At 40.4% G+C, this 27189-nt stretch overlaps 1 protein-coding gene across 1 annotated transcript in view; it reads right to left on the bottom strand.

The window, feature by feature from the left end:
- GRIN3A (glutamate ionotropic receptor NMDA type subunit 3A) overlaps positions 1–27189 on the bottom strand; it is a 72775-nt gene that overhangs the window by 18416 nt on the left and 27170 nt on the right. The window contains exons 2-3 of the mRNA XM_066987734.1: positions 21978–22582; positions 15545–16592 (exon numbers count right to left, since the gene is read on the bottom strand). Coding sequence (XP_066843835.1) covers positions 15545–16592; positions 21978–22582 — 1653 coding nt within the window. The remainder of the gene's footprint in view (positions 1–15544; positions 16593–21977; positions 22583–27189) is intronic.

Genomic DNA, 27189 nt, shown 5'->3' with positions numbered 1-27189 from the left:
GGTGACTGATTAGCCTGTTTGTGTACTCTCAGGATTTTCTTCATTACATGAAAAACATTTCCTTTGAGACACCAAGAACCCCCAAATCTAGGTGTTTAGTTGTACCATTTGTCCTAAAATGGTGTGTAGTGATAGGAAAAAGAGTGATGGTTTTAAACTAGAAAAGGGTAAATTTAGATTAGATAACAGGAAGAAATTCTTCACTCAGAGGGAGGTGAGGCACTGGCACAGGTTGCCCAGAGAAGCTATGGCTGCCCCATCCCTGGAAGTGTTTAAAGCCAGGCTGGAGGGCGCTTGGAGCAACCTGGTCTGGTTGGAGGTGTCCCTGCACATGGAAGGTTGGGTGGACTAGATGAGCTTTAAGGTCCCTTCCAACACAAACCATTCAGATTCTTTGATTCTATAAAACCAGTCAAATTTTCAGCAAGTATCATGACAAGCTTCTAGGCTTGCTAGGATCCAGTGCCTGAAGCTCTGGATAGCCAGTAGGGTCTGGATGTATTCTGTCAGAATATCTTTACGGATTCATAAAGGATGACATTTACTCTTCTGCAGAAGGGCAGCACCACCATTTCATTTCTAGAAGCCCAGAAATCATGTTACAAACTGCTGCTGCCTTTGCTGTCATTCACCACAGTAAAACTAAAGACTGAATTGTTGTGGACACAAAAATGACTCCCCTGGCTGAAAGGAGGAAGAATACCCTCAGCAAAGCCCAAGGTCTACGTTTGATTACCCAGCTATACACATACCATTTTTGTACCAGACAAACATGCAATTGTGTGTCCTTTCCTTTTCAAAACCTGCTTCCCGGGTCCACCTCCTGTATTACAGTCCTGAGTAGTTCGTCTGATCACAAATTTCACAGAACGGTGTTTCCACAGTATCATGCTTGTCTTGGGAATATTTAACACTTCACAGGAAAATTCTCAAAGTGCAGCAGCTCAGGCAGTGCCCTCTAGTTATGCTAAGCACTTCCTTGAGATGACTGAGTGTTGCCAAGACCATGTTAATTGGAAAGCCTTCAGCAGTGTACCAGCCTCAGAGCACAGGAAGCCAAATAAAGCTAAGGCAGACATACTCTGTTTCCCGGGAAGCTGAAGGTCTCCACAACAGTTTGCAAAGACGATCCCAGCATGGCCATGCTCTGCTTTGCAAAGAGCAAGCAGAGAGGTGTTCTGCCAGTCCATCTGGTTGCCTGCATTATCATCTATGCAAAACAGAGTGCACAGCAACACAAAGCTGTACAAAAAGACCTTCCCCATGCTTCTCTTCAATGATCCCACAGATAAAAGAATATTCATAGAATATAAGGATAACAAATGTAGGATGTAAATTCATGATCTTCAGTCTGAGAAGGAATAGAGAAGGGTCTTTTGAATGATATTTTGGTATCCTGGAACCCATGAGTATACTTTATTTCCGGTAAATTTATCTGGAAAGTGGGCAACTGCTTTTCACATTGTGCTCTGCTGACCTGGTTCTTGTGCTGCAATCCAGAAATAAGACCTGGAGGTAAATGCTTTTGTGTGGGCATGGAGGGAGCCTTATCATGTTTTCTCAGGTGTCCTGGTCTGGATGACTACAGGATGCACAATGCAGGGCGTACATCCATCAGCAGCTGGCCAATAGTGCGTGCTATGCCAGAAGGACCGTGGGCGCAGAGGGAAATGTTCTTGCCTGGAAGTGTGGAAACAGCATTTAAGTGCCAGAAGACATAAATAACAGAGAGCGGTGCTGTGACAATACATCATGAAGCCTTCCAGAACAATGTCAATCCAAACTAGGTCTAGTCTCCAGACATGGAAGATGACCTGCTTAAAGAATGACCTTGGAGAAGGCTCCATGTACTCTACGACCAAAGAAGCTAGTCACCACAATAAGTGTTAATTCTTCAGGTTTTATTTCTTGGCCGTTTCAGTGATGAGACCAGAAACTTCTCTGGGTCTCAACAGTGAACCATGCTGCCACCTTTCAAGTCAGCTTAGGTGTTTTTTGTGACATTTGTGGTCCACTTAGTGATGCCAATTGCAATGCCACATCTGCTCTGCAGATAAAGACTGCTGGTGGAAGGTGAAGTCTAACTGAGATCATCACCAGTGCAACAAATCTAGACAGATTTTTAAGCCTCTATGAAAAAGGCAGGTACAGAGGAAAGAGTTAAGTCCATCTCCATTCAATTTTCTGTCCCAAAAGCCTTATTGAGGACTATCCATGCTTTGCTTTGTGTTGGGCACATTGTCAAATTTCACCATAAATGATGACAACAGTGGAATATGTGTTAGATCAAAGGTCCATCTGGCTTAATATCCTGTCTCTAGCAGCACCATATGCCTGGTGGGATGTCTTGGAAAGTCTGCGTAGGAAAGTTATGTAGTGATCCTTTGCATCCTATGCTCTTCCTGCTTCCGGTAATTTGTGTTTTTCTTAAGCATAATTATGTGTCTGCAATTCTGTATTTGATGACTCTTGACTCTTTTCTTGATGGATAAATCTTAATAACGTTCTAATCCTGTATATCTGTTGTGACTTCTGCTTTCTTCTTACTGCTGCTTATTCACATGAGGAAAAGGCTTACTTGCAGCTATACTGAACAGCGGATTAACAATGCAAAATGCTGCCAAAAGCAGATAATGGACTACCTGCACTGCCTTCCCTGCCTAATCCACTAAGATTCCTAAGGGTTACTTGCTTCAAGAGAAGATAAAAAGTTCAGGATGGAAACAAGACTCTTCAGTTTTCAGTGTTGTGTCACTGTTGCTTTCTTACTTTCTGTAGTCCTCTCTGGGAGAGATTCTTTGAAAAGATGGAAACCACAAATATCTGTATGCTGACAGTACAGGTAAATGTCAGTCTTTGTGTGAGTTTTGCCTTATTAATTGCCTCTTTCCTGTTCATCATGCTCTGCTTCTTTTGTGTTTCTTAGATCTTAAGAATTCTGTATCGAAAGAGTCTTGCCAAAAATAAGTCACACAATCCTAATGCTTAGGACTTCAGAGAAATCCTTGAAAACATGAACTCTAAAATAACAGCATTTTAAGAACCACAATTTGAAGATTCAGGAATTTATTTACTTTTTAAACTGGTGATTTGGTGGAGACAGTTACTTATTTCTGGTATCAGTAACAGCAAATATAAAAGCTGTCTCATGGAGAAGAAACAGCCGTTCAAATCACAGGTATTTTTGTATATGTGGAGATTGCACTTCTGCCTATATTCTGTTGCATTTTTTCATTAAAAACTTAGTCAGTATGAAAGGTGAATAACCATTACAAAGCAGGTAATGGGCACCAGGAACTGCTAACAATTTTTGCATCTGTAGAGTACCTGGAGATTTGCTGGTGATGCAAGTATGATTAAAATAAACAAACACAAAGGCTGCAGATCCATCTCCAGGTGGTGGCAAGAGCTATCCTGGCTCTCATTTTAAATAACCTTTCAAGGTGCCTCCAAAATCACGTATCTAATGCTGTAAAAAATCAAAGGAACAGGGTTTGTTCTGGCCTAGAGAGAAGCTTTCAGCCTTTTCAGGAGACATGTTGGTCCCGATGTGACAATGCATTGAAAAAGCTATAGAGGTTATATCGGTACAGATGATATATCTCTCTTTATTCATCTCTTTAACTGCCAGACCTCCCTTCTGAAGGCCTGGGAGAAAGGAAATCACTCATTTTCTAAAAGGGTCATTGCTCCTGACTGCAACAGCTCCTCAGCCAGAAGGCTGACTCTGTGCACTTCCAAGTAGCCTCTCCAACACAGTGCACGGGAATTGAGCATTGCTGTAGCGCATGGGGCTCGTTGCTGTTTAACCAGGCATTTGAATAGTAACCAGCGAGGCCACCACAGCACACCACTCAGCAAAGTGCAGTGCTGAGCCATGGACTGGGAGAAGCAGGAGGGCACCACCAGGAGCTGCTGGAGGACAGAGCAGAGCCCAGGTGTGCTCGCCCCCTGGAAGGACCTGGGTGCATGCATCATGGTTGAAAACTGAGAGGGGGGTGGCCAGTTTGTAGCCTTTCAGGTGTTATCCCAAATTTTTAAAACCATCTCCCCTGTCTGCTGTGAGATAGCTGGTGCACATGAAATTGTGATACACGTGGAGGCCTCCCATTTGGATCTGGGTTAGTGTGTGGGGCCAGCTCAAGAAAGAAGAGATGGATGTAGTGCCAGACGGGGCTGAGCACTTATCTTCTTCAGTCAGCACTCTGACTTCACATACGCAGGGCTGTGAAATGCTAAGACTAAAGGATCTTGCAGCACAGGTCTGGGAGTGGTTCAGGAAGATGACCAATCTTCTGTGAAGACAGAGATCGTGGGAGGCCTACAACATGCTCCTGGGAAGAGCAGGACAAAGGTGCAGAAGAAAAGCTAAAGACCTCTGGAAGTAAGTATGCTTTCTGTAATTGGGGTACCAAGGCTGTCCCTGTGGTCTCTGAGGACGTATCTACTGTGGGATGCATATGCTGGTGTTTCTAAGGACAAGTCTCACTGTGTAAGAAAACGTGGAATCCAAGGTAGGGGTAGTGGTTCAAGGTGCTGAGAAGGTGAAATGTTGGTTGGGTCACTTGAACACCGAGGCTTAGGTCACTCAGTGTTTAAGGAAACTACAGAGCTCTGCAGAACACCCATCCTCTCTGAAAGTGCCAGGAAAAGCTTTGGGACTTCTCTGAGTCGTCTGTACTTTGTATAGCATTGTGCTACTAGACAAACAATGTTTGGGAAACAAATTTGCTGAAAGCAAATACTGCAGACACCATATCCACTGGCATGCCACCTTACTTCTGGATCTTCTTGGTTTGTGTCTTCTGTTGTTAAAACATCTGCTGAGTGGGAAGTGGAGAGTTTTATTTGGGAGGAAGATGTTGAGAAGAATTGGGTATGTGCATACATCTATGCCTTGGGGTGCCAATTATGCATGAAAATACCAATGTGATAAAACCACAGGAGCAGAAACAGAAAAATAAAATCCTAAATGTCAGGGATTTGAATTACTTGGCACATTCCAGTTTATGTAATACAGTGCCACTGCATTCAGTACCATCAGCTAGGCTGAGATCACCTAGACTCAGACCTGAAAATACTTAGGCATAGAAATGTCCTGTGCAAGATGGGATCTAAAGCTGAAAATGCATGAGATGCTGCTAGGAGTTAACCTCCAAAGTTGGCTGTTGTGTTTGGGGATCTTTCTGGCAGATTCTGGCTTCTGAATGAACTTTCAGAACTTTCAGTGCTGCGAAACTAGGTTTGTCTCAAAGACTTTTCCCCCTTGGTGCCCTGGTTGCTGTCTCTACTATCATTCTGAGGTTTGCATCGCATTTGGTTGTCATGTATTCTTGCAGTGTGTAGGAAACCTAGGTGTTCAGAATATAAACACAGTGAAAAGATGATCTCAGTTCCAAAAAGACTGGCAATAGAACAGGGGGAGTGAAACTACTCAGTGAGAACAATTTTTTCTTGTAGAAGTTCTCTGTCACATCTTCATGGTCCTCCTAAGTAACTAGCTCTCTGCATTTGTATGCGAATAAGGAGAAGTTGAACAGGGAATGACTAGCTGATTACAATGCATCCACTGTATTTATGGAAACTTTCACAGAAGCCTGTCACTGAGGCAGCAGATACCGGGCTGCGTGTTCAGAGTACTTAATGAATGAAGCACTGTGGGGTCTCAAAATGACAGGAGTTATGCTGAAGCATGAATTGGCATGGTGGACTTGTTGAAGTGAGGTTTGGCTTTGCTTCCTTCTGATCCTGTGGAGTTTGAGCTTGCAGGGAACGGTGAAGAGATAAGGAAGTTCTAAGCAGAGAAACTGTAAGGAAGTGGAATTATGGCTATTTTCTATAAGCAGATAAATCAACATACCCATAAATGACTGAATTCTAGGCAATTTTTCCCCAGTACTTGACTGATGGGGTGCAGTAACTGTCTCAATGAATTTGATTCAAGACCATTTTGTGCACGTTGATAGCTGGTTTAAGAAGGACTTGTCCTGGGACTGTTTCTAATCAGCATCTCAAATCATGATCATGACTTCATTGTTCATTCAGCCAGCCTCTCCTTTCCAAAATTCACCTCCACAAAAAGGGCAACCTAGTATGCAGTGAGGTGCAGTGGCAGTGACTGCACCCTGCAGTGACGGATGCAGAGGTAACACGGATTCAGCTTTTCCCACCACCCGTGATACTGCGTTTTAATTTTCATAGGATATAGAAAGGGTGAACATGTCTGAAAACACTTCCCTAAGTTTTACAAGAACCTTAGAGGAAAAAATATTCTCAAAAGGTTTCATTAGCTCTGCCCCGTGCTATTACTGGTTACCTGGTGTAACACCGAGTGTAGTGCTTAATGGTCACCCCACATATCAGCAAGCAGGCTGCTGGAGCCAGCACGGTCTCTGCCAGGCAACTGCTGCAGACTCTGGAAGAAATGTTCAGTTTTGGTTGTTAACTGCTGGAGTGTGGTGGCATTAAGTGGTCTGCTCTGCTGTGAAGGGCTGACATGCTTTTAGAGTCTGTTTTGCAACAAGCCTTTATGAATCAGTAGCTTTTTATTTTGCCTTCCTTAACCTAAACTTTTAAGTGGTCGCCTACCTGCTAATAGATTTCTCATGGCCCACTGATAGAAGAAATTCAATTGCTAATGCCAAGCAAAGTTTCAGGGTAAAAAGGACAAAACAAACAAAATTAAAAACAAAGTAGAACTATGTTCATGGGCTTTTCCCGACTTATCTGCAAGAATTTTTGAAAGCTAAACTCTTGTGAATATTTATGGGGTGCAGAGAAGGATGAAAGAAAAGAAAATTATTCATAGTGAAGCACATGAATTTCAAATTTCAGCAGATGAAAATTCACAGCTGAACTTCTGGAAGTGTAAGCTTTGTTCAGAAGCTGTCCCATGTGTTCAGGCTTGGGATGTGGAGATGTTCCTAGGGACTCCAGGAGATGGTGCATGCAGGATACATCTGAAAGCTCGCTTTCCTTTCTCTATTGCAAGAAGTGGCAGTGGAGCTGATTCTTGGCTTGCCAGGATAATGTCAAATTTTGTTAAAATCCTGTCACTTAGAATCCAACTCAGCTAGGTCATTAGCTGGCATAAATCTCTACAGCTACATTGAAGTCAGTGAGCAGTTTCAATCTGGGAACCAATGCACAGTCCAGTACTGAGAGTTTATTCTCCTGTATTTCAACCTAAGTGTGTATGAAAAAAAATCTAAGATCTCTGTTTAAAAATACAAAGCTTCTTTACTGATACTCCTTGTGTGAGTGCTAAGAATTAATTAAAAACTGCTTTGCTCCTCTGTGTGCCACAGAAGCTGCATTGTTAAGGGGTGAAACTGGGCACTCTGGTCTGCAAAGGTATTAATTTCCAAGGATTGTTTTGCTGATTGAGATGCTGGGCAGTGTCTTAGTGCAATAAGATTCATAAGAACAGCATGGTGGTGAATATAAACTTCTGGGTGTGCTTATCTCTGTTTTTAATAGCACTTTTTTCTGGACGGTGGGATCTTTCAGCTGGGATTTATTCTAGGAGAGCTGAGAACTGCAAGATAGTATGTGTAATAGTTACAGGCAAAATTGATAGACTGAAGGGAAAAAAAGGGATGTAATTCCCAACAGACTGTAGATCACTGGTTCCAGTTGTACTTCAGCAGCACAAAGCAGCCATAAAAATGCTCCAGACTGTCACTTCACCTATGGTGTTCTTCCACCTCCCACCTGTAAACAGAGCTAATGCTGCTTTAAGGTGAAGTCCTTTCCAAATCAGAAGGGAAAGAATGCTGCTTGGCTGAATATGTGTTCAGTATCAAAGACACATCGGAGTTTTCTGGTTGAATAGTCCCTCTTGGCCTTCCATCCTGGGTTTCAGGTTTGCTGACGAAAAACTGCCGAAGAGCTCTCTAGTATCAGCCAAGTTCTGGAAGGGAACACCTAATATTATAGCAGCTTATCATGGAGGTAGCTTCCTCACCCCCAAGCTTCAAAACAAGTGTCTTTCAAATCATTTTTCTTACTAAATCCTCCTGCTCCAGCTGTTGCTGGTCGATCAGAACCATCCTGCCAGTCCTCCTGCCCTCTGGCACTTGTCCCCCAGGTGCCAGAGAATGAACTCTGTCCTCTGCGGTGGCACTGCCTAAGCTTGGAGGGTAGGGGTTGTGCTCTGTAGTTTCTGGGAAAGGAACAGGCAGCAGTTTCATGTTGCAAATGGGTCACTAGTTACAAGAAATTAATGTGATTAGCACTTTGCCTCTAGGGACACCAGAGCTTTCCAATCACTGACTGTGGAACTGTCTACCAGCACAACTAATTTCTCAAAAATGTTATCTGCTATCAGCTCTTTTTTCAAAAGCATCAAATGACAGTAAATCAGAGGGAGTCCTTCATTATCAGTAAATCCAATGTTGAAACTAAATGTTTTCGGCTTTTGTTTTTCTTCTTGGAATCAATTTTGAACAATGAAGCATGTGCGAAGCACAGAGACTAAAAGAAAAATGATGGGGTCATTTAGATACCTTGGCCCTTTGCACAGTGAAATATGGACAACACTACTTGACTTTACCTGGTGTTCCGTCAAATCTCATTGTATTCAATGAGAACTGTGATTCTTTCCAGGGGGCTTGACCTCTTGGCATCCCTGAAATCCAGCAGTGCTGGTGCTGACTGAGGACTTCTATCACTAGGAATTGCTGGTACCCAGGTGTGTTTTATACATCACAATGGCTGTGAACAATAATAAATTTCCTTCATGCTGCTAAGTCAGCTGTACAATGATCCTCCATCTGCCAGGAGATAAGATCAACCTTATGTGTCTTCTCTGTCCTCTGTTCTTTGCCAATTACTTCAGCAGCACCTTCTCCTCATCTTCATCTGCTTGCTTTATTTCTTGCAGGAGTCTCAGCCTCATCTACGATGCAGCTGCTTTTTCTAGTGATGGGCTTACTTTCATTGCTTTTGAATGACGTGACTTACAGGTACATTGCAGATTGAGAGTAAGAAACTGATGTGAAGATCACCGGCTGGAAAAATCCTAGAAGACATTAATTCTTTCTGGTGCTGAAAGAACAACCTTCATGATGTTCTTCAAGAGGAATGAAGACAGCAGGACTTCCTCTCTTCCACCCTGTTGCCTATCTGCTTTGGATCAAACAGCAAGGTGAGGTAAAGAGCACTCAAGACAATGGGTGACAGAACAAATCATTCTATGTAGAGGAAGACCTGGAGCAGCAGGGGATAATAGGCAAAGATACCACAAGGATGACTGTTGGCAAGAAGGCACAAAAAATAGGTTTTGAAGAGAAAGGAGACTTGATTTGGAGAATGGGGCAGTGAACTGTCTGCTACATTGGATATCAACATGGAAAAAATCCAAACTATCCAGATTCTGAACCTTCAAAGCCATAACTTTAGGAGAAAGCTTTAACAAGGTGATAAGAAAGCTAAACAAGTTCACTTTTCACCACCATAAACTGCATGGGGGAGATAAAGAAGCCAAGATTTCACCTCCATACATTGCAGGTGTCCTTCATGCCCATATGAGATTAGTCTGCAATGCCTGTTCTTCATTCCGACTCTTCAGTTTCGTACTTAATTTCTCTTTCATTTGATATTTTTTTCATTTTGTCTGGTCTCCGTGACATAAAAAGTCCTCCTGAGTTCAAATCCTTCACTGACTCATTAATACTCAGAAAGGCACCATACACTAATTAGTAGGCTGTGGTGCTGTCAGTCATGACCTTCCCATGTCCAGTAACTTCCCGCACAGAAATTTATGCTCTCTAGACATTGCAGCCAACTTCTTGTAACTCTGAAAAGAAATGAATCATGCAGTCCTGGACAGATAAAAAACCCCACGGGAGCAATAAAATTTCTGTTAACTCCTCTGAGGTTGTTGATTGTTTTTTGCCATACAATTTAATGCATTTAATGCATATTTAAATACTTGCTGTTTCATTATATATTTAATACATAGCAGTGTAAATAGCACTCCTGATAATGATTCCTCTTAGGTTGATGCAGTGAAAGACCACAGCAGCATTTAAGTGCATTTGTGTTGGTGTAATTCTTACAAGACTTCTCTTTTTCAGGAAGAAAATTTATCAATAAATGCATAACAGTTATGGCCTCACTCTAAAGCTTGTTGGACTCGGAGGAAAATCTCATTAAATGCAATATTGTTTGGCTCATGCCTCTAACTGTGAAAAAGGCCTATAAAGTGGCTGGAGCTTTCCTTTTCTGTGGTTTGATATTGCTAAATCTCATCTGCAGTTACTTACCAGTTGGTATTTCTGGATTGTTTTAACACTACATGTAACAATGAGTTTTCAGCTGATACAATCATAACCATAAGGCCTCTAAATTAACTTAGATTTTCATAAATCAAGATGTGAGACTTTGCACCCCCGCATTTTACATTTTAAATTTAGAAATGAAAAGCCAGGTGATTGTAAGCATTGAATTCCTGAATAACAATATCTCAGTAATCTTGTTTGGATTATTCAAAGTGCTTAGTCTTGTAATAAACAGATGGACAGCTCATAAAAGCAGGTGTTCCGGTGGCACGGCAGTGGATTGGAGATTTCTGGGAGACAGCATCAGATATTTCTGAGGATTAATTCCAAAGCACGTCAAGGTGTCTGGAAGGACATGCCAGATGGGGCTTGTCGGAGTGATTGTGGGTGTCTGCAGTGTATTCCTTGGGGACTCTACAGCGTTTGCGAGATATGCTCCATCACCATCATGCATGAAGGAGAGAAGCAGACAATTTCAGGGTCTGGGTGATCTCATCCCAAAGCATCTTCAACAGAGGACTCAGCCAGATGTGTCTGCCTCTCCCAACTAATCGTGAAAGCATACTAGACTAAGTAAATCACCCACAATGTCTCCACTGTGGACATGTGAAGTTAGGTGAGATAACACAAGAAAATTACTGATGGTGGGATTCACAGGCAAGCATAGCACTTTTTGTTAAATGAGTCTCAATAGGCATGATATTTAATGTCAAATTACAATGCGGAGAGTAACTTTGCCATCGTCAGTGTTTTGAAGACAAAGTTATCCAGACAGATCAAAACATAGCCATGCTAAATTAACAGACATAGATGCTAAAGCGAATCCTCAGTTTGGCAAAGAAGAACTTACAGCTGCTACATCTGTGACAATGCTAGGATAATGCCTGAAAATCTCATTATACGGTTGAAGGACACCTTTATTAGCAGAAAGAGAGGCCAGGTGATGGACCACCTCCTGGAAAGTCTGTCCAGCCCTTCAGCTTCTGCTGCTGTATGCTTTCTTGTTGTCATGTTTGAAATGTGTCTTCTGTCCTCTGGGCTTCCACAGTCATTTTGCCTCAGGTTATCTGGACTACTCAATATGCTCCTGACTTTTACTGTGCGTTTCCAACATAGGATCTTGCATTAGAAGCCTGCAAGCAAAGTCCCTGCTTCAAAACTTGCCACTGACAATCCCTGCTCCCTGGGGAGAGCCTGTATACCAGAACTTCATTTGGGGATTTGACAGTGAGGAGTCATACTGGATCCAGGCCTTATTCTAAAGAGTTGCTGCGCAAAGAAAGGCGCTGTGACTACCTATGTACATACATAAAATCTCTTTTCCCTGCCCGTGGCACTGAGACCTAGATCACTTGCAAGCAGATGGTATCTCTTTATGGAAACCATTCTAGAAACTAAGATGTAAAATATCTGGGCTTGTCACAAGACTGAATAAAAGACACAACAGCCATAAGGATACATGATTCTGAAGCAGCCTGGCAGCAAATTCTCTTTTTTGTACCCAGAGCCCCTTGCTTATCACCGTGCCCCTTCTCCGCTCCGCCCGTGGCTGCCAGCTGCGTACTCAGCATGCTGCTGTCGGTCTGTAATGCAGTCACAGAGGAACGAATGCCTGTCAGTAGGGAAACAGACAACAGCCGGACTCATCTGTCCCCCTCTGCATACCTCGGTGCTGCTCTAGCAGCAGTCAGTTTTAACGTGTTACCTTCTGCAACCCGGTCTTGCCACTGTGAAAATGTGCATTGGCACCAGCGAAGGATAAAAACTTTGGGCAGTGGGTGGCTTCTTCAGCTAAGACTGATCACAATTTCAAGGGCCTAAGGAGCTATGAAATAAACAAGGTGGTAAGCAGATGCGGGAGATGTCAGGAATCGTGCCAGCTGTCTTCCAGGCCGTGACAGGTAGGCAGGACAAATGACCAGACCAGCTCAAAGGCAGCCTGCTGGTTTGCGTGCTTGTAGGCTGAAAAACCGAGCTTGTACAGAAGTTGAGTTTACACAACAGATACACAGTCTGCCAAGCAGTCTGAAAAAGAGGAATGCCATAATTTTTTTGTGCATCCAAAGATGTGACATTAGAAGAACAACTGAAATAAGCACCTGGGATTCAAACGAGAGAAGGGATGAAAGCAGTATAAAATGACCCAAATAAATTGCTTTTCTCTGTCTCTATCTTCTATATGCAAGCAAGCTTTTAAACTTATTTGGCACATGGTGTTGAAAGTGGTCTGCTGCTTCAGATGGGGGATCAAGGCACTGCAGCAACTTTCACCCAGGTAAACAGCACATTCATCCTTGCAGCTGTCTTCTTCCGCTCAAACAGCGGCCTGAAAATGTATTCAAGTGAATGTTTCTTCTGCAAAAGACATGTCTGCTGGTTTGCACTGGGAAGAGATGATGGTCTAAATTGTGTAAGATTTGAAGGTCTGGTTGAGAGATCCCTAAGATCTCTGTTGACTTCATTTTCTGTTATTTCTAATGAAATAGAGACTTTGAGACTCCAGCAGCACAGGACCACGTCTCCTTTGCATAGCTATACCGAGCACTTGCTGAACACTGTACTGCTCAGTCCAATTAAACATCACTGCTGTAATTTGTGTTTTTCTAGAAAGGCAGATGTTTATTTTAAAGTAGAAAAGAAAGAGTATATATACTCCTGGAAATACTGACTTTAGATACCAGGTTTCTCATCTTGACAAAGACTCAGTTTTTCCCAACTTGCCTTCTCTTCTGACTGCTTTCAGTCTCAGATGGGATTTACTGTTTGTGGCTGCCAGCTTACAGAAATTGTATGTTTTACATCAACTCAAGAAGGTTGCTCATCTATTTTGGGCTTTGTTTTTTAAATACTTTTCAAAAGCACAGTACAAAGGCATACCTATGTAGAGAGCAGTAGGAGAATGTTTAAAAGCACATTGATATTAAAAAGATTATTTTTGCATCCTGTTGCCATCTTTTTCAAAAAAAAAAAAAATAAGAGGCAAGCAAATCTGAAAAAGGGTAAAATATTCAAATCACGTAAAAATGATTTTAAGGAACTAACTAAACTTGTGGGTGTACCTCTACAACTGCTATGCTGCAAACATCTCCTAAGCCTAAGCTTTACACATCAGAGAGCACTTTGAAAAGGTATAGCTCAGGCTTTGTGTGAGAAGAGGTTAAAACAGTGCATTTTCTATTATAACTGCTCTTACACACTAAGACTTCAGAGGCAAATGCGTGAATGGAATACCTGAAACTATTTTGCAGTTCATGTCACATCAGGTGATCTTCTCCCATAAAATCGACTTGTTTTATTCCTACATTGGAAACTGGTAACTATTCAGAAGCTGAGCTTTGTTTCATGAAGCAGAGAAATGGCTGTCTAGAAAAGGCTAATAATGCCACTGATTTACTGGGATCACTAAGGTGATTAACCCCAAACCATCAGTCAACGTTGTTTTATTCAGGCCTAGGACCCATGTTTGCAGTTCCCAGTATGCTTCAATACTCTGTGCCCAATTTTGTAACCTGATGGAGAAGTTTTACCATGCAGCTTTAAAATAATTTCATCTTCTTAAAATTGCAGAAATTTCCCAATATCTCTCTTAGGAACTCCATGTGTGGTCACAATAATGATGCAGAAAAATAGGATGTAATCTGATGTGATTTGATTTGATGGAGGTAATGCTCATGCAAAGAGCAAGACTAACCTAATTTTCAAGTCCATGTTATGGCTTACACAACAATGACTGAAAGGCTCTCATTTACTCACTCAGAATGCTCTGAATAAAACATACACATGATTTCAGCAGTTTCGAGGCTTAACGAACTTATGGATGTAGAATATATGACATATTTCTGGGAGGAAAAAGGGAGATTATTAATAGAAAATTGGTTTAAGTCATAGATCAGAGTGCCTTAGGCCAACCATAGAAAATTCTGTTCTTTGTTTAAAATATTACTGAAAGAAAGGATCTAGATTATGTTGGAAGAAGTGAGTCAGAATTCGTACTCACAAAGTCAAAACCGAATGGTCATCAGTCTGAACGCAAAATATCACTAATATAAAAGATGGAGCTTGGAGGGACATATATAACCTTTAATTTCAAAATTTATGAAAGTAAAATAAATGATCAGTTCTTGCACTCTTGAGGTGACTTATTCTAGTGGTACAATGCTGTATTTAGTTCAGCTACCTGAGACTAGTGGGAGATAGTTTCATAGCTATCCATATCTATAGCTATGACTTAACCAGCAGTTAAGTCATGAGTATAAAATTGTGAACAATACCATGAATCACACTTTTTCTGGAGAAAGCACCAAACAAACAAGGAAAATTTGCTGTTGTCATCCTACTCCCTAGATACAATTGAAGAGGATGCCTGCTCTTGTGTCACCTGCAGCCTTTAACTCTTTGCATAAACCCTTCTGCTCTCTTTTATTCATGACCATTACTTTGTGGCAAATAAAATCAGAATAGTGTTTAAAATTGGTGGACTGGGGAATTTGGCTGAGACTTAAATTCCAACCAAAATTTGCTTCACCCTCCTTGGGATTGAGGGAGAGAGCAGGTGTGAACAGTCCTGATTTCGCATTTTTCCTTGCTTTCCCACTATGTTTTTCTGAGCTATTTGCAGGCAAGTTGTCTACTACATAATCCATTCCCTCCAGTGTACACTTCCCAGTATGACATTGGAAATCAAATGTTTGACTACTCATGAAGTGAATCTCACTGTTTTGATGCAGAAGGTAGGATTTTTCAAACAATTTCAGTTCTTCTCCATTTGATTTAGCATTCATGGGGAATTTTGCCAGTAATGCCCTTGTAAGTACTGTTAGGACCTCTGAAATACGAACAAAACCCTACCTAGAACACCAGTGGTTTTATATCCATGCTGTGTGCGTGGTTGAGTAAATCTCTGAATGACCCAAATCAGCCAACTGATCAAAACAACCACAGCCAAAAAGACTTTGGAACTGAAATCTAACCCTGAATCTGCATATAGAAGCCACTTATCATCTCTGCAGTGAGCAAAAACAAAATCCTTGACCACCTTCCTTACCACAGATCTTTGAAATCAACCCCTCCACTTCTATGGGTATTTAAAGATCTCTCAGTGGACGTTTCTACTGAAACGACATCAGATGATCATTAACTGTAGTGTAACTGCTGTTTTGCAGACAGGTTGCTTTCTGATTTTATTAGAAACCATAAACTGTGCAGCAGTGAATTTCAACTAGGAAGAAGAAAAGGCTGAGTTAATAACAGACATGCTTTACCTTTGGGTCATGTATTCCAGAAAGCTCTTCATAGATCTTCTCTCCTACCATGACAGCAGCTAGGTTGGCTGTGTATGTGGACAAACAAAACAGACAGAAAATAGCCCATAGATTCATTAAAAATCTTCCAGTCCAGCACTTGGGAGGTTTGATGGCAGCTGTTCTTCCAAACAAGATCGCATAGCAGACATTCAGAGCAGATGAGAAAGAGAAGACTTTGTTCCTGTTCCTTCCCTTGGGGGTCATCCCAAAAGGACTCTTCCATTCATATAAGGTGAGGAATATAGCTGTGATGTGCAGAGCGACAAATATCCCCAGCCACATAGTCCAGTGAAGTGGCCACATAAAGGCTCCAATTGGAGCTGCGGTGTCTTTGGTCCTCACCAAGATGCCCAAGCTGGTTGAAAAGAAAGGGCTGGTGAAATCAATCACTTGGCTGCGAGCAGTGTTAATGCTAAACGATGTCACTGCCATATGAGCTGTCCCAGAAAGAAGGTCTCCCACCAGTCCTGTCCAGTGGCCGTTCTTCCAGGCTCCATACTTTCCATCACCAACAATATACAAATCAAAATCAAAGTTCATATCCTCAGCCAGTTTCTCCAGCAGGTCAATGCAGTAGCCATAGCAGCACTTCTTCAGCTCAATCGGAACGGTGTCATTTCCTCCTTGAAGGGTTTCAAACAGGTTATCCAGCACAGCTGAATCATTGGTCAAAGGATCCAGGCACAGCTGCCCTGCTGGGCAAAGACCTTCATCATCTACATCTCTTGTAAAGACAAATGGATGCTCAATGAGAGTTACCACTCTGAGGTGCAACCGGGTGGGGTGTTGCATGTGATTTTTATGTCTCTGGGCTTGTTCTGGCCATATCCCATAGTCCATGACTATCTTTCCTTCTTGCCAGCTCCCCAGACGAGTCCACATTGGGTTCCCAACAGGGTCGTGCTGCAGATTCCAGATGAAGAAGTTGTTTTCTGAGCTAACAACAGAGGAGCCTTTCACCTTAATGTGGCCACTGAGGCCATCAAATGTTGTGTTGGCTAAAAACCTGTTGGGGGGAGAAAGCAGAGTAATCAGAAGCAGACATCTCAAGCCATATGCAGACACCATGAATTTATGTTTAAAGGACTAGATTAGGAAATCCAGTTGAACACCTAGATAACTCATAGCTTTCCTGTGGCAGAATGAATAAGCCACTTAATTTATGATTAAAGTAACTGGGAATGCTCTCTCCCCTGCATATTTTAGGTAATGTAAATGGAAACTCTTCAGAAATGATATTCTATTTACCTATTAGAAAAAAATGAGTGACAAATACCTTTTTTTTCAGTTATCTTTCCTCCATAAGGAAATGAAACATAGGTTAATTCTCTGCTGAACTCACCAGATCAGTGTCAGTTTCCTAGACAAAAATATGTATGAAAATGGAAGAATGGAAATGATGAAATGTCCTTCCAAGAAAAATCTTACAATTTCAGTAAGATCTAGTTTATATAATAGAGGCTACTGAAATGCTGTCAACAGATTTCACGAACTCTGAAGTGAACCAATCTGGATTTTAAAATGCAGCTAATGCTGCTAATATGGTGTAAGTGAAGCAAGTATTTTTTCAGTAAGAAGCATTCAGAAGACAGACTATTTAGCTGTCATAGTAGAATATAACACGTCACATTAGCTCTGGGAATTGGATAAAAGTGAGTATTAAAAGAAGTATAAAGGCTAAAGTTGTCATTCCAGCCTCAATAGACGAGACATAACCTTTAAGTGGTGTTAATTGTTTATCAATAGCTAGAGGGGGAAAAAACTAACCTGAAATTGATTCGAAAAGGATAAATACATAGCAACTGTTTGTGCATGCATGCTTCTGACTGGACTGCAGCCTTTGTTTTGATGACTTTTGATGAATTTTGATGGATTTTCAGCAGTCAAAACTGCATATGTGTTCAGATCATACAATTTTTTTGCCCTCAGCAAAGAGCAAATTTAAGAAACTGAATAATATAGTTTTGAGTGTTAGTTGTGTGAGAACCTTTTCAGAGATGGCTCTGAAACTCTTCTTATGCAGCCTATTTTGAGTGTGTTGAGTTTGGAGAATGATTACACAGCCAACACTGTCAAAAGCTACTGTACATGTGTTACCTGAGTCTGAGAATTATGCCTAAAAATGCATGTAGGTGTTTGTATACAGGCCTGACGCATAAATGTTAATCACATTTTAAAAATCTTTACCATTTAGTCTAGTGTTAGCTAAATGATACTGCAACTTCATTAACCAGTGGTCTCTGCCATTGTTTGACTGGTGTTTTCCTCCCAGCCCGCATTTTGTATTTAACTGTGTTTGTGCATGCTCAGGCATGTAAAAATTATCAAGACAACATCTACAGAAGGCAATCCCAAGCACTAAAGAAGGGTTTATGTAGCCATTAACTTTTCTGTTTTCTATCTCTCCTTCTCAGTCTTTGTAAAAAAATGAGCAATTTCCTCCTAACAAGCCTTGCTGGGCTTATATGCTGAGGTCATCACTATGACAATAACTGAATGTGTAGATGTGCCTGTGCATAAAATTATGAAAGAAATAGTGTTGAAAATAGTGCTAGCAATTCACAAAATGCCAAAATTAAGGGAAACAAATTCCCAAGGGGAATAAATTAGCAAAGTTCTGATGAATTTGGCCCCACATTTCCATTGCAGCAGCACAACCTGGATATTAGAAAGCTGCAGACCAGGTGTTTTGGGAGTAGATGAAGCTATGGAATAATGCCTTAGATTTATTTTCTACAGGTAGGATGAGAACAGTGAAATTTATGCAGTGTTCTCTGACTTTCAGTGTAGAAATAAGCGTGCCCATGAGAGTAAACCAAGCACTCGGTACCTGTCCTGTAGTTGAATTGTGTTAGAAGCATTTACCTGAGAGATTTAGTAGCATTTAAATGTATGACTTTGCTACCTTATCGAGGTAGTGGCTTACTTTTGCAACTCATTTGCATGTTATATATTTTTGGTAGTGACAGGACATTAATCAAAATAAATGAGGGGAACCATGTGGGAAATACATTTTAACAACATGTTGTTATATATGCGAGTGGCTAAGGCTGCTAATCATTTTCATATGCTGTACTAGTGAAACTCATGCCAGGGGCTTCATGGAAAAACTCAGTAACTTACAAAATAGATAAGAGGATGTGACTACATTATTTAGGCCAGCAGTCTCTAGTATGAAAATTTGGGGAATTGCAAGTACTGAGTATTACACAGACACATTGGAAATTCCAGAACTGGTCCTTTTCAGTAGGGCTATGGACAGATTTGTAAGGAAAGACGATGTGTACAGGTTTCGAAAGGTGAAGGGACAGATCCTCAATTAATTAATTTCCTTGATGTGTCAGTATCTGTGAGTTGATGATCACACTGGCAGGCTGACTGCTGTCTCAAAGCTTTACTAGCATCTCTTCAGTTTGACCAAGCAGTTCGAAGTGTGCCAGTTGCTCTTTTCACCTTTATTCCTGTTTTTAACGTGCTTTGCTGTAAGAACTGCTCATTACAACTTCAGTAGTACTACCACACTCCAGAAGAGACATCTTTGTAGTACTTTTAAGAATGACTTAATTTAACAATTTCTTTTTCTCTCAAGCTTGATGGCTGGGTCATTCTATATCTTTCTTAGAAAATTTACCAGAAGGTAAGAGTCAGAACAGGCAGGCAAATAGCAGGCTGGTGAAATTACCCAAGAAGGCAAATTAAAGATGTAAGTCTAGTTCGAGCTATAAAGACAAGATGAGGCTTTGAAATTTTAGTATCTCATTCTGCCAAAAAGGATGCTCCCGTGAGCAGACAGGAATGGATGAGGGAATCAACCTTGTCATGAGAGAAATTAAGGATGGAGATTTACAGCAGCACAGTCTTTAACTGTGTGTATCTCCGTATCAATACCTATATCAATAAAAGCATGTTTTGCCACGGAGCAGATCTTGGTCTCATTCACTGTCATTATTCTGCTCTTGGGTGACATTTAAATGTCTCCAATGCCAGAGTACAAGCACGGCATTGGCCACAAAAGCCCAGGTGCCAGGCGGGCCTGCCTGTGGGCCTGCTGCTTCTCTGCACACGGCAGCCATGGTGGTGAAGGCCCGTACCTCTGCACCTTCTCCATCCCCACCACCACAGCCCCAAGGCTATGTATTAAAGCACGTGGATCAGCTCAGGCAGAGAAATGCACATGTAAATAAATACTCAGTTATGCACCAGATAAATATTTTGACTTTTGAAGGGCTATGATCGCCTAAAAGTAACCGTGAAATTGAGAGGGTTGGTCACTGTTGAGACGCTCATCAGCGCATCATGACTCAGGAATCACTGTTACAAGGGTGAATTAATAGGTATGCTGCTAACTCAAATACATCGGTTCTGGCCATCAGGAATCTGCCTCACTTACACGCTACAAAAACAGCTGCAGTGCTTCAGGCCAGGGGTTTATCTAACCTGTTATTTTGTCTTTAATAGGGTCCACAAGCAGATGCCTAGGGAAAAGCAGGCCAAGCATATGACATTTTCTTCAAATGATCTGACAGTTTCCAGAGTTTTTTGAGTTCCAGAACCTGTTGCAAGTTGTCTGTGTGGTGTCCCTTCCTCTGTTCTCTCTTCCAGGCATTTTATTCAGCCTTACACTTGAACCCAGTTAAGATGCTAGTGTTTGTTGAAGTTTTGCCAGAAACCTTACAGGTGTACTGGCTGTACTGTACTGTACCACTGTACTGTGGTATGAATTGCTGCTTTTGATTTGTTTTGAACCTTTCTGACTTCATCTTCACATGCTGCCCTTGCTTCTTTTAGGCAAAAAGACAATGAACCATTTATCTCTGTCTACTACCTCCACTCCATTAGTGATTTTGTAGACCTCTATCACTAACCCCATAAGCTGTCTCTTTTCCCAGCCTATTCAGTCATTCCTTGTAAGGACAGATTTCTACCTACCCTCTGACCCTTTTTTCTTTTCCACAATATCTTTAGTGAGATGAAGGGACTTGAAATTTCATAGATGTGAAATTGGATTTTGTCTCCCAAAATAACACAAGAGTTACAGCAGTCAATGTTGATGTGATAGGTAATAGTTTTTTGAACAAACAATGATGTAGAAATACTGTGCAGGAATACGTAACAGAGCTTTGATCTTGCTTTTCTTTCTCTTTGTCTCTTCCTTAATCCTCAAAACGTCTGTCCTTCTAGCACTACTACCTCAAACATTTGGTATTTCAAGAAGCCAGTTTGTGGGTTTTACTTTTCAGGAAATTAGGTATGATCTGGTTAAAACAGACAGAATGATGATGCAGAATTAGTGTCACGAGTTGGTGGATATATTACAAAGCAGTGCAATATTATACTCCCAAGACTTATTTCACTATTCAGAATCATTTTTTTTTTGTCCCTTATGTTATGGGTGAGGGCTGACTAAGGAACTGTTAACATCTCAAGTGGTTGTGTTTTGAGCAGTGCTGTTACCACTTCATCATGAAGACACATCTCAGACAGCATTTCAAAAAAAAAGTTGCAAAAATAACAAAAGCTTCAAGAACTCTTATCCTAACCCTGTCTATTAAAATCTGTAGACTGAAAAGCAGGTGTAATGGTGGAAAAATATGCAACAGTCACTGGATGTAAAACAGGTGATGAATTCACATACTTAGCAAGGACTGTTCTGTTTGTTTTTAAAAGGAACCATGCATTTTTCCTTATGTTCAAATCCAAAATATTTGTAGACATGAATCCCCAGGTGGATTTGGGAATAACTTCAGTACAGTGATGTGCAGTGGTCTACAGGACTAGTTTTACAAGCTGAAAGAGAAGCCTCCTGTACCAAGCACCAGACAGTTTGGTCTGCATCACTGGCCTATGACACGGTCAAGGGTGTTTTGTTGTTGTTGTTGTTTTTGTTTGTTTGTTTTGTTTTGTTTTGTTTCTTTCCCATGGAAGCATACTACCAAGTGCCTGAAAGCAAACATCTGCTTTTATATTCTGTGATTACTTTGGTAGCACAAATAGTCTTACTGTGTTTTGTATTCTCTCAGGTATCTCAAAACCTGAGGGAATTTGACAATAGTCCTGACTTTTCCCTCACAGAGATAACACACAGGCATAATTACAAGACACTTTCGGAGCTTAGTCTGTAACCTATCCTACAATTACTATGATATCTCTACTGCCATGGAACAGGGTCATCCACAACATCCACAACTAGCTTCATCTCCTCTGTGGCTAAGTTTAAGTTTATTTCTCCAGCAGTAATGAAGTAGGAAGAAATACTGAAACAAATGCGCATATTAGGGAGGGTAGCATTATGGCCAAGCCATGGAGAACGGTGGGAAGAGGAGAGGAAACTAAGATTTTATTTTATACCACAAATGCTAGCTATAAAATAGAAAAGAAAAAGAAAACTTACTTTGATAAGTACTGCCCTGAAGTGATATTTTTTTCATCTGTGTCCATGCAATTCATTGTGCTTGGAAGAAGAGCTAGTTCAGGCTGAATCATGGTGGCTGCTGCTACAGCTCTTGCTACCAGCTCCATTGCATCCTGTACATAATGCTCAAAGACTGATTGTGTTGTCTTGCCATGAGCAATGAGACCAAGTGGCAAACCTTCTGTTCTCAGTTCTTCTACATTCTGTGAATCCCCAATAATCCAGTGAAGTTCTGGAGGCATCACACCAAACTGGGTAGTTATTTCAAAAATTCTCCTTGTTTTTTCCATGTCGCATCCAAACATCACCATAGTAGACGTTGTTTCTTTGATGCTCTCCAGATAAAACTGTAGGTAGTTCAGAAGGTCTCTGGTTGAAGTGAGATTTGCTGTGATGTTTATAATGGATCCTAGGTGAAACTTGGAGCTCTGTTGTGTGAGGAAGAGAAAATCTGTGATGTTCCACTCCTCCTGGCATACCATCAAGCTGAAATTGTACCACTTGTTCATTGCAAGGATTGAGAAAGTGACATCAGCATCAGAACTCAATGAGTTTTCTAAACTCATTTGCAGGTGAAGGGGATTCTGTAGTCAAAAATATGAAAGATACCGATTAGAAATATGCTGGAACCAAAGATAATGTGTTTGCTTTACTTTTATGTGAAGATCACATATTCATTCATGTTGTTCAAGGTAATCACCTGTTGATCAAGGTAATGGTGTGAGAAACACGGAAACTTAGACCAGCCCAAGCTTAAGTGGACTTCATGGGTTTCCTTGGCTTCCTGAAGTTTGAGTCAACTTCAATAATCACCAAAGAGTAAGTTTCCAGTAATTTCATAGAATCACTCAGGTTGGAAAAGACCTCTAAGACCATCTAGTCCAACCTTTATCTTAGTCCTAAAGTTCACCACTAAACCATGCTATTAAGTTCTAAGTCTACACGTTTCTTGAAGACGTCCAGGGAAGGTGATTCAGCCATTTCCCTGGACAGACTATTCCAATGCCACACAATCCTTTCAGTAAGGAAATTTATCCTAATATCCAACCTAGAATTTGTATTTCTTCCAATCAGTAATTTGTATTTCTTTAAATCCATTTGTACTTTTGGATTTCTTGGCATTCTCAGTCGATGAATTCCATGGTCTCCTGACTGGACATATGAGAAGGTATGCCTTTATTGTTTGCATTCAGTCATGGTGTTAATATTTTAGTTTAATGGATGCTGCCAAGTGCTTTGTTAAAAAGTTGCACTGGGTCTGGCTGGGATGGAGTCAACTTAAAGACGGATGGAGGTAGGTAAAAATAAAGAAAAACTCTCTGTTCTTTTAGTTATCTCTTTCTTATTTTTGGTATTTGGGGACTTTTTCAACACAGACGTGAGTAAGCTAATTAAACAGATCATAACCTACAATCAATGCACATCATGTACTACCAATAAAACATGAGAAGATTGATTCTTTGGTAAAGGACAAGTTATTGAATGCACAAGAGGCTAAGATATTCAGGCTCCATGATTTCTGAGCTGGACAATATTTGATAAATAACCATTCCATATCATTTTTTTCCATATTGTTGATAATACCATAGAACTTAGCCGCTTACATTTCCCAACATCATTGCTTTTAGCTGTGTTTCTTCCAGGAAAAGAGAAAAGAGAAAGGACGTGAGGTTCATTCATCTGCTCTCTTGAGTATTTCTTCCTTTCTTATTATTTCATCCAAGAACACTTTTTCCCTTATTCTTACTCCTCCCCCTTTCCTGACCCCCAAAATAAAGTTAAATTTTATCTGAAGATTCAATAAGCAAGAATAAATGAAGGGACCCAAACAATTTCTGGCATGAAATGATTTTCTCCTTTACCAAAATGCTTCTATCAGGCTAGCATATATGCGTTACATTGCTTGGTTTCGGATGAGAACTTGACAGTCCATAGTGTAGCTTTACTAAAAAGTTATTCCAACTTACTTTGGCATTTGATTCCAGCCATGAGACTGTTCAAGAAACAAACAACAACAAAAAAAAGTGAGTTATGAAGTCAGCTTCAGTATTTAATTTGCTTGTGAGATCTTTGTTGTGGCTTAAACATTTGTCAGTATTCATGCTCCTTCAAATCATATGCTACCCTACACAGGTTCCTGCATTTTATCATCTTTCTATCCATTCTTAAGTTATTAAACACACTTCAGGTCTGTTCTTCATTCTCTTACATTTTAAGAAGTATACATGTATTATGTATAAGTGGGATCAGACCTTTACTCTGTTTAAAGCTAGTATAAAAAGCTGTCATTTTGATTTTGACAGAATTTTATCATTACAGACTCCAGTTTGGTTGGATCTTAGAAATGTCATTATGAATAACTCAAAATTTACTGAAATAAAATCCTGGCTCTCCGATATAGATGCAAGGTGAATGAGAAAAACATACAGACAAGAAAACAATGAACTGAAGAGCTAAACAGCATTTATAAGCAACAAGCTTTCACTGTGTTACTTTGTAGCTATGTGAATACATCATGTGTTTTCCAGAGCAGATAATTTAAATTCAGAGCTTGATAGAGAGAATACTGTAATTGAAGATGCACTCAGCTCTTTTGTTATGTCTTGGTTTTGGTATCTGTGGCCTGTTTTTACACAGACACATGAATAAACTAATTAAATAGATCACTGTCCACTATCAATGCACATCATGTACTGCCAATAAGATGCAAGAGGATTGATTCTTTGATAAACGACAAGTTACTGAATGCACAAGAAGCTAAACTGTGCAGACTCTGTGAGTTCTATCCTGGAAAACATTGCTTATTAATTAAAATACATGATTAGTTCAGAAAAAAAAAAAAAAAAGCTTTGTGCATAATATCTGGATCTGGATTTGGGAAGCTGATTTGAATAAATTACTCTCTGAAAATTCACTTAAGACAAGATTTTTTTTGCTAAGGTTATGAGATCATATAGCAAATTAACTCTAGTTTGTCTCTCACTTGAAATAGAAGGGAATAGAAGGAGTTTTCCTTGTGTCCTCTCTGCCCAAGATCAAGTAAAAGTATGAATATTTTTTACAATATTATCTGCCTTCAACCAAGAAAACTTTGCAAGTCTATTGGCATGGTTAATTTGTTAGTTAAGAAATGAGTTATTCTATATGAGTAGAACATTTTAACAGAACATAGACAGCACACAACCTGACCATACCTGTACTAATAAGATCAAATTTCTCTGGTATATTCAGAATCCTATCATCCCAAGCATAGTTGTATAGCTATTATAATACAGGTGCAGGTATAAAAGAAAAAAATCTAATGGATGCAGAAAAACAGCCCTGTACTGATGATTGACAGAATTCAGCAAGAATGTCTGTGTCCATACTGCTGAATAAAGCCACCCTATGAAACAAACACGAGCATTTGCCCTGCTTACTTTGTTCCTGGTCTTGTTTTGGACCATGGCAATTAGCTCTGATGCCGTGCACTGGCACTGTGGGTTGCAACACATTTTGGGGATCACTCACAGTTGGCAGTATGGGTAAGACTGCATGAGAAATAGCGCTCCATCTTACCCAGCAGGTTCAGATCGTTGAAGGCCTACCTGCACCATGGTAAGCCCAGTGCTTATGCACTAGGCTTCACACTATGTAAGAATTCTCCTTGTCCATAGCACAGTTCTTCCAGTATTAAAACACTTTGAAAGACATACGAAAAAGACATACGAAAGGTACAAATTACGCCTTAGGGTCACTGGGCATCACACTGCACCTACAGCAAACATAGTACCAAGCGCACATAGCCCAGAGAATGGGAAAGTCTCCTTTGGGGCTGGAAAACTGGATTTAATTTTACTCAGCTGTGCAGATGATGACAGTTTCCATCAGACTTGTGGGTAGTCTCAGGTGTGAGACGGACTCACTACCTAGTAGGGCAGCTACAGGGTTAGTCCTGAATAGCTTTCATGCTGGTCTGTTTCTTATGTGCAAAATAGTTAGGTGTGACAAGGTAGTCCAACAGACTGTTCTTGTATTGAGACACTGCTTTTTCATTGAATAGAGATGGGTTTAGGTTAACCTGTTTTAGGCCAAACGTGCTTTTAAAACTAGTTCTTGATGTTAAACTATCCATGTTTCAGTTGGCACTTTCTAAAGGCAACAGGTATATCTACATGGGCACTCATCACAATGATTTATTAATTGCTAGATTCCTTGTTAACATGCTTGGTCAACTTTCAGCCCTACCAAACACACTATCTTTTCTTCATTTAATGTACTGGGACCAGATGGTAGTTTGAAGGGAACTGACTGCAAATTCGTCTTCAGAACTCTTCTGATACTATGATATGCATAACACTCATCTAGTAGGTGTCTATCTTTTGCTTAACCTTCAGCCAGTCCTCAGCCCACCATGCAAACACCCCTGTAGACTTTGGGAAGGAAGAGGCAATTTTGTTGTACCAGCAGTTAATGTCTGTTCTGTATTGGGATTCAGCACAGGAAAACTCAGTCAGCAACGTTGGTTCACAGCTCAGACAAGAACTCTCTCTGGCCAGCTCTTGAGAGCTGCTGGTTGATTTTACTGGTTTATACAGAGATGTATGGAATTAACACCCTTTTAATATTAATTTGAAAGGTTTATTTTTCATTTTTAGGATGCAATTGAACATATGAGGCCTGAAAAAATTACAAAAAATCAGGATGCAAGGATACAGACTTTGATATTGCAGTGTTCTTAATTCTTTTATGTATTTTTGTTAATTCATTGTTCTAAAAAAATAAACAATTATTGCTTTTTAATGAAGAACTTCCAAAAATTGTTTATTCAGTGATTCAGCACCGATCCCGGAAGCCGCATAGGTTAATTGCAAAGGGTTTTGACAACTTAAATGATAATTTAGATGTGTATAACTTTGTACTTATCCTGAAATAGAAGATTTATGAGATAATACCAGTATATTGAACTATGCCCATCCATCATTATCAAAGTTCTTAGGCAGACACCTTTATTACTTGACTTTGGAAATTATTAAAGTCTGACTACTTCAGTCAAACTGTCAATGAAATTTTGTATAGAAAATCAATTGCTTTGCTTAAATTTGACTTTAAGCTGTCATTAAAGGTTATGGCTTGCATCAGTTTTTCTCTAAATTACACAGAGAACTAAAACTCATTTGAATAATGTTAATTGTGATTTATTTTTAATAAT

Source organism: Anser cygnoides, chromosome Z, assembly GCF_040182565.1.
Source record: "Anser cygnoides isolate HZ-2024a breed goose chromosome Z, Taihu_goose_T2T_genome, whole genome shotgun sequence".
Taxonomy (NCBI): domain Eukaryota; kingdom Metazoa; phylum Chordata; class Aves; order Anseriformes; family Anatidae; genus Anser; species Anser cygnoides.
The sequence above is the reverse complement of the archived record's forward strand: the minus strand, read 5'-3'. Positions and strand labels throughout refer to the sequence as shown.